This window comes from Euprymna scolopes, chromosome 34 (genome assembly GCF_053919585.1).
Source record: "Euprymna scolopes isolate OS-2025 chromosome 34, ASM5391958v1, whole genome shotgun sequence".
Taxonomy (NCBI): Eukaryota; Metazoa; Mollusca; class Cephalopoda; order Sepiida; family Sepiolidae; genus Euprymna; species Euprymna scolopes.
In genome coordinates, this window is record NC_136515.1 from 5,877,800 (window position 1) to 5,897,837 (window position 20,038).

The 20,038-nt window shown below is 36.1% G+C and overlaps 1 protein-coding gene across 1 annotated transcript in view; it reads left to right on the forward strand.

The window, feature by feature from the left end:
- Positions 1 to 20,038, forward strand: part of LOC145259103 (uncharacterized) — a 185,365-nt gene that overhangs the window by 95,169 nt on the left and 70,158 nt on the right. Inside the window, exon 5 of the mRNA XM_080116758.1 lies at positions 8,554 to 9,348. Within this exon, the coding sequence (XP_079972884.1) occupies positions 8,554 to 9,348 (795 nt within the window). The remainder of the gene's footprint in view (positions 1 to 8,553; positions 9,349 to 20,038) is intronic.

The following is a 20,038-nucleotide window of genomic DNA, read 5'->3' on the forward strand; positions in this document are numbered from 1 at the left end:
AGAAAAACATATTGTAAAATTTGAATTTAACATGAAAATACTATTTAAAAAATAGCACGATAACATAAGTGCATAAGTGCCACTTTAGGTACTCCTTGGGCGTTGAGTTCCATGGCCACCAGCATAATTATTTAATGGTCGCTCCCTTAGCCCCCCCCCCGCTAGTCAAGGCTAATGCATGCGCACGTGACATTTTTTTATTTACTGACGTTGGCTTAGTAACTAAGCGATTTATTGATAATTTCGTAACCCTTAAACGCATGCCAGAAGATTTAAATTGGTTCATTATTGTTGTAATGAAAAAAAAAAGTTTCATTCAACACAAAACCAAAAACACATATTAATGATAAATGATTTATTATTCTATTCATTGAAATTTACTAATAAAAGTTGCGGAGAAGTAAATTTATTTATCAATAAAAGTCGTCATTTAAAAAAGAAAATTGTGGAGGTGGACCTAAATGTAAATATTTACCCAAAAAATTATCCCGAAGTTTATTACAAAAACGTTTTGTTTTCGCACTATTCAACAATTTGTTCATCCGCGCATGTAAATTAAAAAATATTTGTAAAAGTGAGAAGTTATTTTTTATTTTTATTTTTTTTTTTTTTACACAGTGATCACCATTTATCAAGGCCCGGAAGCCACTCAGGGATAAGGGTTATTGCAAGTACATTACGTTAGTGAGGAGATTTGATGAAGTTTTTAATTAGGGGGGCGGTTCATTAGGAATTTGTTAACATTAGACTTGAAGACATCCAAGTTGTAGTCCGGAGGGAAGCAGGCAGACGGAACAGAGTTCTACAGGCGTGCAGTTCTAAGAAAGAAGCTTTGTTCATGAAATCTGCGTTTTGATTTAGGCACAGATATAGAGTGGGGGAAATTTTTCACAGTGGATTCAGCTAGACGGGTGTTTTTCGTGAAAGATTGGCGAGGGGGGACCAGGGATTGGAGTTCAGACGAGCACCTGCCATGAAAATAACGATAAAACAAGGATAGGCTCGCAACGTCTCTTCTGTGGGAGATGGGTTGCAGGGTAGAGAAAAGGGCACCCCCCACTAAACCACGAGGTCTATTTTGTACTCTGTCAAGGCATGATAGGCTGTTTTTGGCAGCTCCTGCCCAGATATGGCAACAGTATTCCATCCTTGGCCGTACTTGGCTTTTATATAGATAGAGAATTGCATCAGTAGTGAGATATCTTCTGGAGCGGTAGAAGGATCCCACCATCTTTCCAGCGACCTTGGCAACAGACTTGATGTATGTGTTCCATTTCAGATCAGGAGTAAAGGTCAAACCCAGAAGCTTGTCAAAACACGGGGCCGCACCCAGACGAGAGCCATCCATCACAATTGATGCCAGCTGGGGATCAGAGCGTTGATGATGTAAGGATAGGAGTTTGGTTTTGGATGCATTAAAGGTAACTAGCCACATCTTCCCCCACTGAACCACGCGCTCGAGATCAGAGGAGAGAGAATCCGATAGAACTTCGTCATTTACAGCCTTTGATGTGTTGCCGTAGATGGTCGTGTCATCAGCATAGATGTCAACGAATGATTTAAGTATGTGTTTAGGGAGGTCATTGATGTAGATCAGGAAGAGAGTTGGGCCCAGGATTGACCCCTGAGGGACTCCAGCATTTATATTGAAGGCCTCCGATTTTTGTCCATCTACCACTACTCTTATGAGCCTATCGGAGAGAAATGATTTAATGATTGAAAAAACATTTCACGTTATACCGTAGCTGGAAATCTTGTGAAGTAGACCCTTATGCCATACCTTGTCAAAGGCCTTTGATATGTCAAGCGCAATTGCCCTAGAAAGGAAGCCTTTGTCAAGAGATTCACTAATCCTGTGGGATATAACCGTCAGCACATCTGCGGTAGATCTTGCAGAGCGGAAACCATATTGTGTGTCACTAAGAAGGTTATTCCTGCTGAGGTGGTTGACTATTTCTCTATTTAATATTAATTCCAGCAACTTACTCATAACACAGAGAAGACTTATTGGTCTGTACTGAGAGGGAGATGACTTATCACCTGAATTCTTAAATACAGGGCAAACTGATTAGGTCTTCCAGGGGGTCGGAAAGCACTTCTCCTTAAGGCAGCGCTTAAATAGTTTCGTAAGTATGGGAGCAAGTTCTGGTTGAAGCTTTTTTAACACTATAATTGGGATGCCATCAGGGCCAGTTGCTTTACTGGAATCTAGATTTTTTTATTAGCTTGGCGACCTCATGCACGGATATTTGTATGTTACCTAGCTTGTTCTGTGTTATAGGAGGAAATATTGGGAGTTGATGGCCTTCGGCGCATAGGGTAGAATTAGCTGCAAAGTTCTTGGCAAATAGTTTGGCCTTGTCTGACGCTGACGAGATAACCTCTGGTCCATTGATAATGGTTGGGATGGAACGCACACTTCTGTTCAGGATCCTATTTGTTATTTGCCAAAACTGGTGGGAACCAAGCCGCTGATCAGCTACCTTGGATTTAACAGACTGGGCATATAGCTCTCTTGCATTTTTTATTACTTTTTTACAGTGGTTGCTGGCAGTCCTGAAAGCAGCTTTAGTCTCAGTGCATCTATTACATTGGTAGCTATGGAAAAAGTGATTTCTGTGCGCGATAGCAGCAGCACATTCTGGGGAGAACCATGGCTGGCTGTTAGGTTTTTGTTGGAATTTTTTAGATGGTATGAATTGGTCTATGCCTACAATTAACCATTCGGTCAGATCTGATACTATAGAGGACACTTCCTTTTTAAACATGGAGTGCAGAGGTAAATCAGATATGAATGTACGGAAGCTATCCCAGTCAGCCATAGAGTATCGGTATACAGTACGGTGGAGGGGTACGTCTGATGGCTTCTTACATTTCGTTTTTATCTTAACTGATACGACGGAGTGGTCGGAGGATCCTAGAGGAGAATGAACGGTACATGAACATAGCTCAGGGGAAGTTGAGAGAGAGTTATCAGTAAATGATTTAGTTTTTTTTAAAAATTTATTTATTTTTTTACATTAGGTCCACCTCCACAAATGTTAAGAACGGCTTTCAGAATAAACACCCTCAACCTCTCCATGTTTACAACGGATTTCGGAATAAACACCATGGGGGGTATATTTAAAAAAAAAGTCGATAAAAGTTTTCATTTAAAAAGAAATTTAAAATCAAATGTTTGTAAAAGTGAGAAATTATTAATAAATGTTTAGTAACATTTTTCGGTGCTAATGCAGAGAGTGATCCGCGCTATTTTTTTTTTAATCGTATTTCCACATTTAATTAAAGTTTTATGATATGTTTTTATTCAATTGTAAGGTTAAAGTACAGAATAGGTACAAAACACCCTCCCTTCCTCATGTTAAGAATGGCTTTTTAAATAATAACGTCATTATTTCAGCACGGATCACTCTCTGCATGAGTAAGTTTTTTGTTTTTTTTTACTTATCTGGTAATTCGAGAGTAGTTGAAACGGAAGTTACCAGAAATAAAACCGGGCAAGTCTCGCAGAAACGACTTCGAAAAATATTTATATTTTATTTAATATTTTAATAATTCGCGAGGTAAATTTATTTTAATGACATAAAAACATCCCTCGACTCTAAAGATGGGTTGTCTGAAAATTTCAAATAAATTGGTAACGTAGAAATATGGTTTTATTCACTTTTAACAAACCAAATTTACATTTTTATATATATATAGATTACGTTTACATTTGCCATTCCTGATAGTAACTGTTTCGGAGTGCAAAATCATTTAATCAAACAATGAATCTATTTTGCCTTTAACTCATCGTTTGATTTTTTATGCTTTTCGCCTTAAAACTTCTTCCATGCACCTGTGCTGTTAGGCTGTGTATATAATGTATATATAATTAAATATTAATTATTCTTTATATCTAAAGAAACTAATATTTCATGCTTGTGCAATCATCAGTATAGGAGGTGACAATTCCTTCCGGTCAGCAGATTTGAATCAAACCATGAAACCACCTTCGATTCAATTTGCTAAGCTTTTACCTCCAGGCCACAAATCAATTCCCAAGGGAATTAAAGGAATTAACAACTTATGATTCAGAAGAATACATTAGACAATCTAGAGTGTTCAAACGAGTGGAACTCATGAACGATTCATAAACACTTGTTGACTTTATTTTTTTTTTTATTTCCCAGACATTGCCCATCTTAAGTATTCTTAAAGGGGCTTAATAATTATAAAATAAATAATACGGACATTAGTGTTTCGTGTGTGTGTGTATATATATATATATATATATATATATATAATTTATACTTTTATGGTTTTCTGGTAAACATTCAAAGAGTAATGTTTTCCCAGTTATAGCAGGATAGACAGTAATATAATATAAATAATACAATACCAAATATACTACATTTGTCTGATGCTCAGTGATATTCAGGGTATATATATATTATATATATATAGGGGTGTGTAATAGTTCTTATTATTGCATATATACGAGGAGGTATTATTGTCTTTAACAACGTTTGTCTAAATGAAAGAACGTAGCCTACATACACACACACTATGTATCGCCAAATGTAGCCACTCTGAGGAGTCGTAGATGACGAAAAACGTGTAAGTAGATAACTATATTTTAAACAATATATATATATATATATATATATATATATATATATATATATATATATCTATAACTATATTTTAAACTATATATGTAATGTTTTTCCAGTTATAGCAGGATAGACAGTAATATAATATAAATAATACAATACCAAATATACTACATTTGTCTGATGCTCAGTGATATTCAGGGCATATATATATATATATATATATATATATATATATATATATATATATATATATAAACAAATGACAAAATTCTCTATTTCAAATTTCATGATGTTGCCCATCTTACAATTTATTCCTTTAAAGTATTCTTAAAAAAAAAAGCTAATAAGGAATTAATTACAATGAATGTTTAAATTAATATGCAAATTAGCAGTGATCTTTTGCAGATGAATGCAATTCCACGACCTATATATAACAACGTTGTATTTATTTATTTGTTTTTAAATAAAAAGAAAAAATGTTGTTTTTTTTACATAGACGGCACCACTTATCAAGGCCGATACGCAACTCAAGGATAAGGGTTAAAGAGTGTAGAGAAGTCAAAAGGACAATATAGTAATCGATAGTAATGGAAGTTCGGTAAATTTGTTAACTTAAGTGGAACGGCTCATCAGAAACTTGTTCACATTGGACTTGAAGACAACCATATTATAGACAGCTGGAAAGCAGGAAAACGGAAGACAATTCCACAGGCGTGCAGTTCTAAGAAAGAAGCTTTGATCATGGAATCTATGTTTAGGTTTAGGCACAGATAAAGAGTGGGGAAAATTATTGATAATGTTTTCAGCTAGTCTAGTGTTTCTTGTGAAAGTTTGGCGAGGGGGGACCATAGATTGAAGCTCAGTTGAACAGTTTCCATGAAAATAACGATAAAGCAGAGACAAACTCGCAACATCTCTTCTGTGAGACAGAGGTTGCAGCGAATAGAAAAGGACATCTCCAACCAGGCCACAAAGTCTATTTTGAACTCTATCAAGGCAGGACAAGTCTTTTCTAGCAGCTCCTGCCCATATGTGGCAACAGTACTCCATCCTTAGACGTATCTGCCTCTTATATAGATAGAGAATTGCATCAGCAGTGAGATATCTACTGGATCGATAGAAGGATCCGTCCATTTTTCCACCAGCCTTGGCAACAGATTTGATGTACGTATTCCATTTAAGATCAGGAGTAAAGGTCAAGTCCAGAAGCCTGTCAAAACTTGAGGCCTCCCCAAGACGAGAGCCATTCATTTTAATTGATGCCAGATGCCAGAACGTTGATGATGTAAAGATAGAAGCTTGGTTTTAGATGCATTAAAAGTAACCAGCCACTCCTTTCCCCATTGCACAACGTGATCAAGATCAGAGGAGAGAGAATCGGAGAGAACTTGGTCGTTTACTATCTTAGATGTGCTACCATAGATAGTAGTGTCATCAGCAAAAATGTCTACGAATGATGTAATGATGTGATTTGGAAGATCATTAATGTAGATCAGGAAAAAAGTTGGGCTCAGGATCGACCCCTGAGAGATTCCAGCATTTATACTGTGAGCTTCTGATTTTTGCCCATCAACTACTACTCTTATGAGCCTATCAGAGAGAAATTATTTAATAATTGAGAAGACATTTCCAGCAATACCATAGCTGGAGATCTTGTGAAGTAAACCTTTATGACATATTCTATCAAAGGCCTTTGATATGTCAAGAGCAATTGCCCTAGAATGGTTGCCTCTGTCGAGAGATTCGCTAATCCTATGAGATATAACTGTAAGCACATCTGCTGTAGATCTAGCAGAACGGAAACCATATTGTGTGTCACTAAGAAGTTTATTTTTGCTGAGATGGTTGATTACTTCTCTATTTAACACAGATTCCAGCTACTTACTCATGACGCACAGGAGACTTATTGGCCTGTACTGAGAGGGGGATGAACGATCACCTGAATTCTTAAATACAGGGCATACTGATGAGATTTTCTAGGGTGATGGGAAGCAATTCTCCTTAAGACAACGTTTAAACAGTTTTGTAAGTATGGGTGCTAGTTCTGGTTGAAGTTTTTTGAGTACTATAATTGGAATATCGTCAGGGTAGGTTGCTTTACTGGAATCAAGGTTTTTGATTAGCTTGGCAACATCACATACAAATATTTGTATATCACATAGTGTGTTTCCTGATACAGGAGGAAATATTGGAGGTTGGCGGCCTTGGTCGCAAAGGGTAGAATTGGCTGCAAAGTTCTTGGCAAAGAGTTTGGCTTTGTCTGATGCTGAAGAGATTAACTCAGGTCCATTGATGATAGTTGGGATGGAGCACACGCTTCTGTTCAAGATTCTGTTTGCAATTTGCCAAAACTGGTGGGAATCAAGCCGCTGCTCAGCTACTTTGGACTTGACGGACTGAGTATACAACTCTCTTGCGTTCTTTATTACTTTCTTACAATGGTTGCTGGCAGTCCTGAAAGCGGCTTTAGTTTCCATACATCTATTACGTTGGAAGCAGTGGAAAAAGTGATTTCTGTGCGCAATAGCAGCAGCACATTCTGGAGAAAACCATGGCTGGCTGTTAGGTTTTGCTGGAACTTTTTCGAGGGTATGAAATTGTCTATACCTACAATTAACCATTCTGTCAGGTCTGATACTATAGACGACACATCCTTTTTAAACATGGAACGCAGAGGAAGATCCGATATAAATGTACGGAAACTATCCCAGTCAGCCATAGTGTACCGATATACTGTACGATGGAGAGGTACGTCTGGGGACTTATTACATTTCATTTTTATCTTAATTGATACAACTGAGTGGTCGGAAGATCCAAGAGGAGACAGAACGGAAACTGAACATAGTTCAGGGCAAGTTGTGAGAAAAAGGTCTAGGAGACTTGCATACTGGCCATCATTGTCGGGCACACGGGTGGGTTCATGAACAATCTGAGTGAGGTCATAAGCAATGGAGAAATCATGACAGAATCTCCCCTCATCATCGGTCTTGTTTGAGTGGGTCAACCATTCCACATTGTGAACATTGAAGTCTCCACATACGTGAATGTTAGCTGAACATGAATATCAATATACAAAGAAAATTCATAGAGTATAGATATCAATTACGTTTTATCAATCGTCAACGTTCTGATCCACATCTGGCATCAATTAAAATGAATGGCTCTCGTCTTGGGGAGGCCTCAAGTTTTGACAAGCTTCTAGTGTTGTCTTTTACTCCTGATCTTAAATGGAATATGTACATCGAAGCTGTTGCCAAGGCCGCTGGAAAAATGGACGGATCCTTCTATCGATCAAGTAGATATCTCACTGCTGATGCAATTCTCTATCTATATAAGAGCCAGGTACGTCCAAGGATGGAATACTGTTGCCACATCTGGGCAGGAGCTGCTAGAAAGGCCTTGTCCTGCCTTGATAGAGTTCAAGATAGACTTCGTGGCCTCGTTGGAGATGTCTTTTTCTCTTTGTTGCAACCTCTATCTCACAGAAGAGATGTTGCGAGTTTGTCTCTGCTTTATCGTTATTTTCATGGAAAGTGTTCAACTGAGCTTCAATCTATGGTCTCCCCTCACCAAACTTTCACAAGAAACACTCGTCTAGCTGAAAACACTATCAATAATTCCCCCCCACTCTTTATCTGTGCCTAAACTTAAACGTAGATTCCATGATCAAAGCTTTTTTCTTAGAACTGCGTGCCTGTGGAATTGTCTTCCGTTTTCCTGCTTTCCAGCTGTCTATAATATGGTTGTCTTCAAGTCCAACGTGAGCAAGTTTCTGATGAATCGTTACACTTAAGTTAACAAATTTACCAAACTTCCATTACTATCGATTACTATATTGTCCTTTTGACTACTGTACACTCTTTAACCCTTGTCCTTGAGTGGCCTCTCGGCCTTGATAATTGGTGACGCCTATGTAAGAAAAAAAATGACACTGTTTTACTTTCTCTGTTTTCAGCTGATTGCAGAACTTATGGAGCTGTTAAAATGGAATTACATTGCTATTCTTCACGAGAAAGATGTCTATGGAGAGGAGGGCGCTGAGATTTTAAGTTCGAAAATGGCCGATCATCATATTACGTTGGCGGCCAAGTTGGGCATTGACGACTTTAACGAGCAAATGTTCACAATCATAACTGAATATCAAGGCGTCCAAGCTGTTGTGATCATCGCGCAATCGTGGACATTAAAGAACGTTGATGAAGGAAGAGTAAAAGGTTTCCAATTCATTTTCAGTGAGTCGCTGACGGTTGAGACGTTATCAAACACTGACCTGTTTGAAAATGCACTCGCCATTTTGCAACAGAAAATCGCCTTTCCACCCATAGAACAACACTGGGCAAAACTATTCGAATTAGATGATCTGAACGAGAACCCTAATTTCTCGATCACCCTCCACCAACATACAGTCTGTTGTAATCTAACTGAGTCCGCTAAAAAGCTGTCGAAAATTATCCATAAAATGTCGGTGTTACCCAAATTGGTTGGTTTTTATACGTTTGCGTTCCTGGTCAGAGAGAACATTGCCAGCTGTGTTAAATTGCCTTGTCAGTTATCGGCCGTGAAGCTGGACGATATCCACAAGAAGACAATCGATCTTTCGTATTTGGGTCAAATTCTATCACTCCCATCTATTAATAACACTGCATCATTTAACGCGAAAGGAAGCCTCGTATACCCCAAAGATTTTCAGGCCTATCAGGTTTATAAAAACGTGCAAGATGAGAACTCGGGTTCGTCCACTTTCGAAAAGGTGAGAATTTACATTATTTTACATTTTTGAATTTTTGAGATGAGGATTGGTTATTATTTGGATTCTTCGGACTACTGTTCTCATCTTGAGTGTTATTTTTTTTCAGGTATTATACACATACGCATGTATGTATTTAGGCAGCAGTTTTACATTCAGGCAGACATTGTTAAAAGTCTCAATTTTTCCTACTATCTTCTTTTGTATATATATCGAATGTATGGATATATGGTCCAAGCAAGAATAAAATACTTGAACCATACATCCATGTGTATACAAAAAAGATAATACGAAAAATTGAAAAAAAAGGTGTCACTAAACAGAAGCCTTATGTCATTTTTAACAATGTCTGCCTGAATATATATATATATATATATATATATATATATATATATATAACTACTTCATTCACTCACATAAAATTAATATACGAAAGTATAGATTTATGCGTAAACTTTAAGTATTTACTTCAAAAGTGCTCAATACGTAGGTAGAGCTAGTTAGTAATTTATAAAATATATATGGCGATTAAGCTACACTGAATATTCGGCGTTTCATCCGCTTCAGAATCCCAAAATCTATTAAACTGTAGAAGAGAAATAGCAAATAACTGTGTTTACAAAATAAAACTTACTCTAGGATAGCGATACAAAATAGCTTTAAAACTAACAAAAACAATAGAAAATAAACAAATAAATTAATTAAATAAACATGAATATACATAAATGATCAAACATATATATATATATATATATATATGTATATATGTATGTACACATATGTATATTTATTTATATATATATAAAAAAAAGGAAAACGTCTGCATTAAACCACTAACCTAGTTCTAAAACAGATCCTTTGTTCGATAAAATGCATGCCCATTGGCTGATAGGAAGGGGCGCGGTGGATACTAGAAAACTGATTGGCTAACTAAAATCCTCAACAGAAGAGGACCATATAAAAACGAGAAACAACCACAGAATTCACGCATAAGCCTGACGAATCCTAGAGTGGATAAAACGCCGAATATTTAGTGTAGCTTAATCGCCATATATATTTTAAAAATTACTATATATATATATATATATATATATATATATATATATATATATATAATTTTTATTTATATAGACAAATATTACATAGTGAGGGCCCTAGCTTACGGGCTTTGGAGAGTGTGGAGCCACCCTTTAATGCTCCCCGGTCCACTCTGACCTGGAGTAGTAGTACCTAGTAGAGTCCCAACTATGGGTTGAATAGAAACCGACTCGAAAAAAAAAAAACCCCAAAAAACAACAACAAAAAAACAAACAAATATATTCTATTAAACTTTGCTATTCAAAAGCATTTTAAATGAAGATTTTTCTTCTTTTTTATCTGCCACTTACTTTTCAAGTCTAATGTAAACAAGTTTTTGACCATATACCGGGTTTTGAATAAGTCCTGTTACATTGTAGATTTTCCTATTCAAATTAAGCCTGGTACGTCATTTTGGGTAGAATTAAACAAGTTTGGTTACACAATGATTTATTAGTATACAAGGCATCATATCATTCAATGTGGCCACCTTTGGCGGCAACGACACGTTCCAACCGAGGTTGGAAACTCTTACAGGCCTTCCTGACGTAGTCCTTTTTCATGGACGCCCATGCTCAGTTCACAGAGGCTTTCAGCTCATTTGTGTTACTGTGGCGGGTCTTACAGGCCCTTGCCTCAATATGCGCTCACACACTGAAATCAAGGGGGTTCAAATCTGGCGACTGTGGAGGCCAAAAGTCTTTGGGCCAGAAGCTCATGTTAGTCTCTAACCAGTTCTGCACAATTTTGGCGGTGTGTGCGGGTGCGCCGTCCTGCTGGAACACGTAATCTGCTTTCTTGGTAATCTTTTTAACCCATGGAAGAACTTTAGTTTCCAAAATGTCTTTGTAAACAGCGGAGGTTAGCCTGTATCCATATTCAAACCACACCGGGGGCATCTTCTCCCCATTGGATGCTACGACCCCAAGCATCATGACAGATGCTGGATGCTTGGTGGTTGACACTCTCTTGTGGTTAGAAATATCATTCCCAAAGCTTACGACCCGGTCGTTCTGCCTGTTGAAGACTGGATCGACAGTGAATGTTTTCTCATCAGAGAAAATGAGGATACGATTCCCGTGGCTCTTTAAGTCATTCAACAGGCGGGTGCTCTTCTCCAGATGTTTATGAATCATTGCAGCACTCAAGAGGGGTTTCTTGGAACGTCTTAGACTCTTTCCTCCCATGCTCTTGACCACCCTGGACACTGTGGATACAGAAATCTTCATCTTTTGTGCCAGTCTTGTCATTTTCAGTTCAGGATCATTTTCAAAGGCCTTTTTTATAGTTCCACGTCTAATTTTTTGAGGCCTTCCTGATCGAGGTCGATCCTTGAGGGTCTCTGAGTTATTCAGACGTTGGGCAACACGATAGACAGTCATTCTACTGACGTTTAGTAGCTTTGCAATGTCAGTTTGTTTGCGACCCGCGCGCAGCAAAACGGAGATTTCATTTCGTTTCCCTTCCATTGGGTTGTACTTATAATTTAGGATTTTCTCAGGAGTAAATATTGTATCTGCAATATATAAGTATTTATTAGACGTACTCAAATGTTAGTCAATCAATAATAATCCATGAATTTATAAAAATAAAAATGTAACAGGACTTATTCAAAACCCGGTAAGTTAACAAATTTACCAAATTTCCATTACTAACGATTACTAACAATTACTAACGATTACTAATAATTACTAACGATTACTATATTACCCAATTGACTACTGTATACTCTTTAATCCTTATCCTCGAGTGACCTCTTGGCCTTGATAAGTGGTGACGCCCCTGGGGATCTCTGCTGTGTAGGGGTGGGACTTCACTTCTTATCGGGTTTGTCGGGGGTATTTTCATCTAGAGGGTACAAGAGCTTGGAGTTCGTCAGAGCATTTACAAGCAGAAGGATGCAACATTTCATTTAAGAAGGATTTATTGTTCGATAAAATACTCCCAAAAACAATTTATATATATATATATATATATACTAACAAAAGTACCCGTCGTTGACTGGGTTCAAAAACAGCCTACAGAAAATGGATTCTGATTTATGAAAGTATGATAGGTTATGAAAAGGAAGGGTTGTAAAGAGATAGCTTCGAATTTGGGGGTGTCAAAACCAAAGCAAAATATGATGAAAGTAAAAATAAAATAGATAAACCCCATAATTTATTATATCATACCTGTTCACACTGAAACACTTATCACAATATTCTGTGGATCTATATTAAAAAACCTTGTTAAACTTTGTGACATATTTCCATTCTATGGAGGTCAGGTGTGAACGAACACCCAATAATTTTATTATACCATGTTTCTTCAAACTGAAACATAATTATCAAAGTATACATACGCAGATAGATATGAAAAGTCTTTATTAAAGTTTGTGCCTATTTCCATTCTATGGAGGCCAGGCGCGCACGTAGACCCCACAATTTTATTATACCATCCCTATTTAAGTTAAAACATACTTATCAAAGTATTATAATGTACATCTATATCAAAAACACTTGTAAGCGTTTTTTTTTAACTTTTACATTTTTTATTTCCATACTTTGTGGACCAGGCGCGAATGCAGACAATACAATTTTAATGAACCACCGTTCTCCCAGATCAAACACACCCATTCCTGTGTCTCGATACATCTTCTATCATTATATGTAATCAGTTTTTTTTAAATAGTCAACCATATAGGAGCCTATTCGTGACCAGACCCACACACACACAAACATTCAGCTTTATATTATATATATTTATTTATATTTATATATATTTATATATATACTTATATGTAAAAGAGATTTAGAAGGCTGTCACAATGCGAGGAATGAATTATAGTCGCTGTTGGTAAGAGGAGACGAGAACAAGTGGCGATTTACAAATCAATAAGTACATATATATATATTTTATTATTTTATTATTTTTTTAATAATAATAATAATAATAATAATATATATATATATATATATATATATATATATATATATATATATATATGTATACTTATTGATTTGTAAATCGCCACTTGTTCTCGTCTCCTCTTACCAACATATTTACATATATATATTCATATATATATATATATATATATATATATATATATATATATATATTTATATATTTATTTATATTTATATATTTATTTATATTTATATATTTATATTTATATATTTATTTATATTTATATTTATATATATATTTATATATATATATATTTATATATATCTATATATATCTATATACATATTTATATATATATATATTTATATATATATATTTATGTATATATATATATATATATATATATATATATATATATATATATATATATATATATATATATATATAAAATAAAAATTACAATTAAATTTACCAAAATGATCCAAGATGGTAAAATTAAAGTATATTATAAATATTAAAGAATTAATATTTATAAAGTTATCTCAACCAGATGTAAAAGCTGGATAAAACCAAATAGGAGATAGAGCTTATAATAAGAGCAAACAGTTAATAAAACATGTTTAAAACACTTTGAAATGCGCGATCGGATTTTGCGTAAAAAGTATTTGATGAAACTACTTGATAAGAAAAAGTGAAGCAGAGGGAATATGGTGAAGAAAAAGATGATTACACGTGAATGGATAGTCTGGTGAAAGGTAAATAATCCAATGACAGTAAAATCCAAAAAAATAAATTCAAGAAATTGAATTGAGTTTCCATTTGCACAAGTAAAATATTAATTTTACTTGGATTTTCATCAAATAGTACTTTCATCAAATACTTTTGTATGCAAAATCCGATCCCGCAGGTTGCTAATTCCTACCCTCTGATGAGAAGGAAAATATATTCGTTGAAACTCCGCTGATTAAGGACTATCCACTTATTAAGTGTTTCCTTTTCAGATTAAATATTTTTTTAACATGTTTTATTAACTGTTTGCTCTTATATATATATATATATATATATATATATATATATATATATATATATATATATATATATATACCCATAACCAAGCTTCTAAGTAAATACTTACTAGCCATAGTCCAATACATTGACTTAAAGTAATCTATAATGAACAGTAACCATTAATATCTCTTTATTAAGAGATAGTATTGCAATAATTATTACACAAACTAAACCGGTACTCATTGAAATAAAAACTTCCGGATATTAAGAGAAAGGCGAAGTCATTCTCCTTCGTTGTAGTCTAAAGGCAACTTACTCAAATTGTCCAAAATTCCATGCATTCGTATACAATACTACTTATCCATCCATCTATACTTTAACTGTACTTACAGAATATGCAATAACCTATATCTATCAGGTATAACTGTACTCCATATCAAATGTTCTCTTGTATCTATACTGAGCATATCTTATCTTTCAGTCTTACTAAATGTCCGGTTTGGGCACCAAATCAGAATTTCTAATAGAAAGTAGATCATACTCTAACACGTTATCCTAATCCTAAACCTACTAAACCATATCTAACCATACATTCCTAAACCTACTAAACCACATCTAACCGTACATTCCTAAACCTACTAAACCATATCTAACCATACATTGCTAAACGTACAAAACTATATCTAACCATACATTAACTCGTCTCTCTCGATCCAATACTGTAGCAAATTTAGCTGCTTCCACTGCATGAATTTTTACCTATACCCTCTCTCAGTAAAAATGAAAATGGACAGCATAATAATGCCCTTTTTAAACCACACTTGAGGAGTGAAAATCTTCTGTAGAAGCTAACCTAAATGCCCGATTTTTCCAGGAGATATTAACCTAAATAACCAATAAATATTAACTACCCATGCGGGGTCGCAGAAATACCTGGATTAGGACCCAGGCGCGGGGCGAACCCCCTCGGAGCTGATGGACCCGTAGGTCTTCCCAGGCCATCCGTCTAGGAGAAGGAAAACTCTGAAACTAAACCTAGGGGAGGGAGGTCTCTTCAGTCCTGGACGACAACCTTCCTAGAGCTGGTGACTCAAACAAATCACCGGTTGGCAAACCTAAACTGCTTAAGGAGGAGATAGACTCTGTCTATCGCCCAGCTTTCATACTCCTTCTTTACCTATTGGCCAGGCGTAGAGGTACTATCACAGGGACTCGTCTGAATCACCAGTGGTTGACCTTGTTTCCTGACTAGGGCAATGAACGCCGCTTTTCCCCACTCCCGCCACATCCCATCCCCCTAAACTGGACACAGTGGGGTGCTTCAGTGCCATATATGTCGGTGCAGTTGGACTGGGCTGGCTTTGCCTAATGGATTGAGGGTACCGGATTGACAGTTCCTGGCTGCTGTTTCCGACTGATAGTACAGGAGCCCTAACTCTTTGGTAGCGCTTAGAGCGGCTGCTCCATCAACAGTTGTAAAATATCGGGATGTTTGTAGTGCCATGTCACGCATGGAAAGGGACCCTGCACTCATCCCCGGTGGGCTTTCCTGAGGCCACAATCCTGTGGGTGAGGACAGCTGATAGTCTACTTGTATTGCATGTCTGGTATTCTGCACAACTACTTGTCCAGCACCCCCTCACTCATCCACCCTAACTGAAACTTTTAAATAAAATAAAATGAAATGACAGCTCAAGCAAAAGTTACGTTTAAACCAGGACCAAACTCAAAGAAAACCAACCTGCCTCCTCCCTTGCATTTACTAATATCCGCGGGCTTAGAACTAACTTAGATGATGTTGAGTCATTTCTCCTTGTAAACACCCCGGATATCTTAGCATTAAGTGAAACTAACCTTCACTCCTCCATTCCCTCTAACCACTTTAACATGCCTGGTTATCTCCCACTCTACCGTAAGGACTCGGACAGACATATGCATGGACTTGGAGTCTATATTCGAAACACCCTCCCCCTAACTAGAGAAATAAAACTAGAATCAGAGGGCCAGGCCTTTATGTGCTTCAGACTAAATATGCAACACAATATTAGCTACTTGTATTTTCTCTACCGCTCTCCCTCAAACCAAGACTGCACCCTAATAAACAAAGTCTCAGACAGCATAGATATAGCACTCTCCCTCGATACTAGCGCACAAATACATGTATTTGGTGACTTCAATGTCCACCACAGTAACTGGCTAGGATTCTCAAATCACACAGACACAGACGTAGCTGGTAGCGCAACACATAGCTTCTCTATATCTCATTCCCTATCTCAATTGGTTACATTTCCGACACGTTTCCCAGACCAGCACGATCAACATGCCTCACTTCTAGATCTCTTTCTGACAACGGTTCCCAATGACTGTATAACAAATGCTCACAGCCCACTCGGGAATGCTGATCACGCTGTGATAATGGTAGAAATCAGCCTAAATTCTCGCCCTAAAACTGAAGACCCACTACTCAAAACAACGAGGTATTACAAAAAGGCTGATTGGGAAGCCATCAGGGAGCTCATCAGAGATGCCCCATGGCCAAATATCTTTACTCTTCCAGCGGAACAGTGTGCAAATGAGACAACTGAATGGTTCAAAACTGCTATTGAAGCACATGTTCCCGCACGGAAATACTATAGCAAGCCCCACTCCCCCCAGTGGTTTACTTCTGCTTGTGCAGCTGCCATTTGTCAAAGGCAGCATGCGTTCCGCAGATTCAACCGACATAAGTCCAGCTCAAATAAACAGAAGTTTATAGAAGCTAGAAATAATTGTAAGAGAGTGATAGACACAGCTAAGTCAGATTACTCTGAAACCACCAGAAAGCGCATCGAAGCACAGAAATTAGGAACCCGGGATTTTTGGAAAATCTACAGCAGCGTAGTTAATAATGGACAGTCAATTATTCCCCCACTAACAAACAATCATGAGGTTGCTTGCACGGCAACTGACAAGGCTAATCTGCTTGCCAGTCGGTTTACCTCAAACTCCACACTGAACTCGGTACACCACTCACTCCCTGATTTCCCTCTGCGAACAGACGCCACACTTGATGATTTGAAAATCACCCCTTCTCAGGTACATGCTATTATAAAAAACCTAGACACCTCAAAAGCATGTGGACCAGATCTCATCCCGGCTGTGCTATTAAAAAAATGCTCTGCCGAGGTTGCTCCAGTTCTGTCCAAACTTTACAATAAATGCCTTAACGAATCTTGTTTTCCCGACTGCTGGAAAACCGCCTCTGTGGTACCAGTCTTCAAGAATTCTGGTAAAAGAACTGACCCACTAAATTATCGCCCCATTAGCCTCCTCCCGCTTTTCGCCAAAATATTTGAGTCCTTAGTTAATCAAGTCCTAGTCCAGCACCTAACAGCTGCTAAACTCCTGACTGACAAACAATATGGATTCAGGCAAGCCCGTTCAACAGCATATATCTTAACTGTAGTTTGTTTCCTTCAATAACTACAAGAAACCTTCTCTACCACCAATAGCAATGGCCAAGAGCACATTTCCTGAAAGTACTTCTTTTAAACTCCTCGGCCTAACGTTTACAGGGAATATGAACTGGAATAGATACATTGAGAGCATTGCCAAGGCTGCTGCAAGGAAGGTTGGCTCCCTCTACCGTGCTAGAAAACTACTTACGCCTGCCAGTATCCTATACCTCTATAAGGCAACCATTCGCCCATGTATGGAGTACTGTTGTCACATCTGGGCTGGTGCATCTGCTGCTTGTCTCTCGCTCCTGGACAGGGTTCAAAAAAGAGTCGCCAACCTGATAGGTCCTGAACTGTCATCTAGGCTTCAACCTCTGTTCCATCGACGAGATGTTGCATCCCTCTGCCTGTTCTACAAATACTTTAATGGTGAATGCTCTGACGAACTGCAAGCACTTGTACCTCCCCGACGTAACTACCCCCGACAAACCCGACAAGCTACTAAGTCTCATCCCTTTACAGTGGAGATCCCTAGGTGCAAGAAAGCCTTTTACTCCAATAGTTTCTTCCCCAGAACTGCGGGTCTTTGGAACTCCCTTCCGGGATTCTGCTTTCCCAACTGCAATGATATGCAGAAGTTCAAGTGTAATGTTAACAAATATCTTTCTACTCTTCTCCCTTCATAATGACCCCGCTAATTAATTCCCTAATAGTAGCCCCCTGCTTCAAAGTGGCACTGTGCCTTGTTTGGGGTGAAAATTGAATAATAAAAAAAATATATATATATATATATATATATATATATATATATATATATATATATATAATTACATATATATTTATATATATATTTATATATATATTATATAATTACATATATATTCATTTATTTATATATATTTATATATATATTATATATAATTACATATATATTTATATATATATTTATATATATATTTATATATATTTATATATATATTATATATAATTACATATATATTTATATATATATTTATATATATATTATATATAATTGCATATATATTAATATATATTTATATATATTTATATATATATTATATATATAATATATATATTATATATATATATAATTACATATATATATATATATATATATATATATATATATATATATATATAGAGAGAGAGAGAGAGAGAGAGAGAGAGTGACAAAAAAAAGAGGCCCCAATTCTAATTAGGCCCCGTTTCTTAGTGTTTTGTCCGAATGAAATAAAACTTTGGATTCAAATCATCACATCAAAACACTAGGGTCTTTGGCCTTTTTTTCTCCGTTCTACGACATATATTCTAGATGGCCCCCATTTAGCTTTTGAGTCATATATATATATATATATATATATATATATATATATATATATATATATATATATATATACTAGCGGGACCTGTGGAAATTCCACAGCAGCATTTTTCATATGTCATATATTGTTGCTGGTCATGCTGTGAGCGTTATGTTCAGCATGAATGAAGGCACAATCATATTATTCTAGATTTTTTAATTAAAACTGCATGCCCCCTTACTAAAATTATAACTTTCATATATTTTCTGTGATGATTATTTCATTACAAACACACCGGTCAATTAACTCACATTTTATCATTTTTCATAATTATTGAATATGTTTCTATGTTCGACAATAATATTTCATAATTTCAACCCACATTATCGCCCCACCCTTTACTAAAATATTAAATTTGTATCGGTTGATTATTTCATAAAAAAACACAACTATCAATTAACTCACATTTCATCATTTTTTTAAATTCTTGGATATGGTACTAATTTTGACAATAATTTTTACTCACCATATCGCACACCTTACTAAAATAATAACTTTGATATATTGTCTGGGATGATTATTACATTACAAACACACACATCAATCAACTCACATTTCATCATTTTTCGTAATACTAATTACTAATTTTGAACATATTTTTTTATAATTTAAACCAACGTTGTCGCCCAACATTATTAAAATAATAACTTTTATACATTTGATGGGCTAATTATTTTATTACAAACACACTATTCAATTAACCTCCATTTCATCATTTTTCATAATTCTTGGGTATGTTACTAATTTCGACAATCATTTTTCATGATTAATACCCACATTATCGCCCACCTCCTTAATAATATAATAACTTTGAAATATTGCCTGGGCTTATTATTTCATTACAAATACACTAATGCATGAAATCACATTTAATCATTTTTCATAATTCTTGGATAT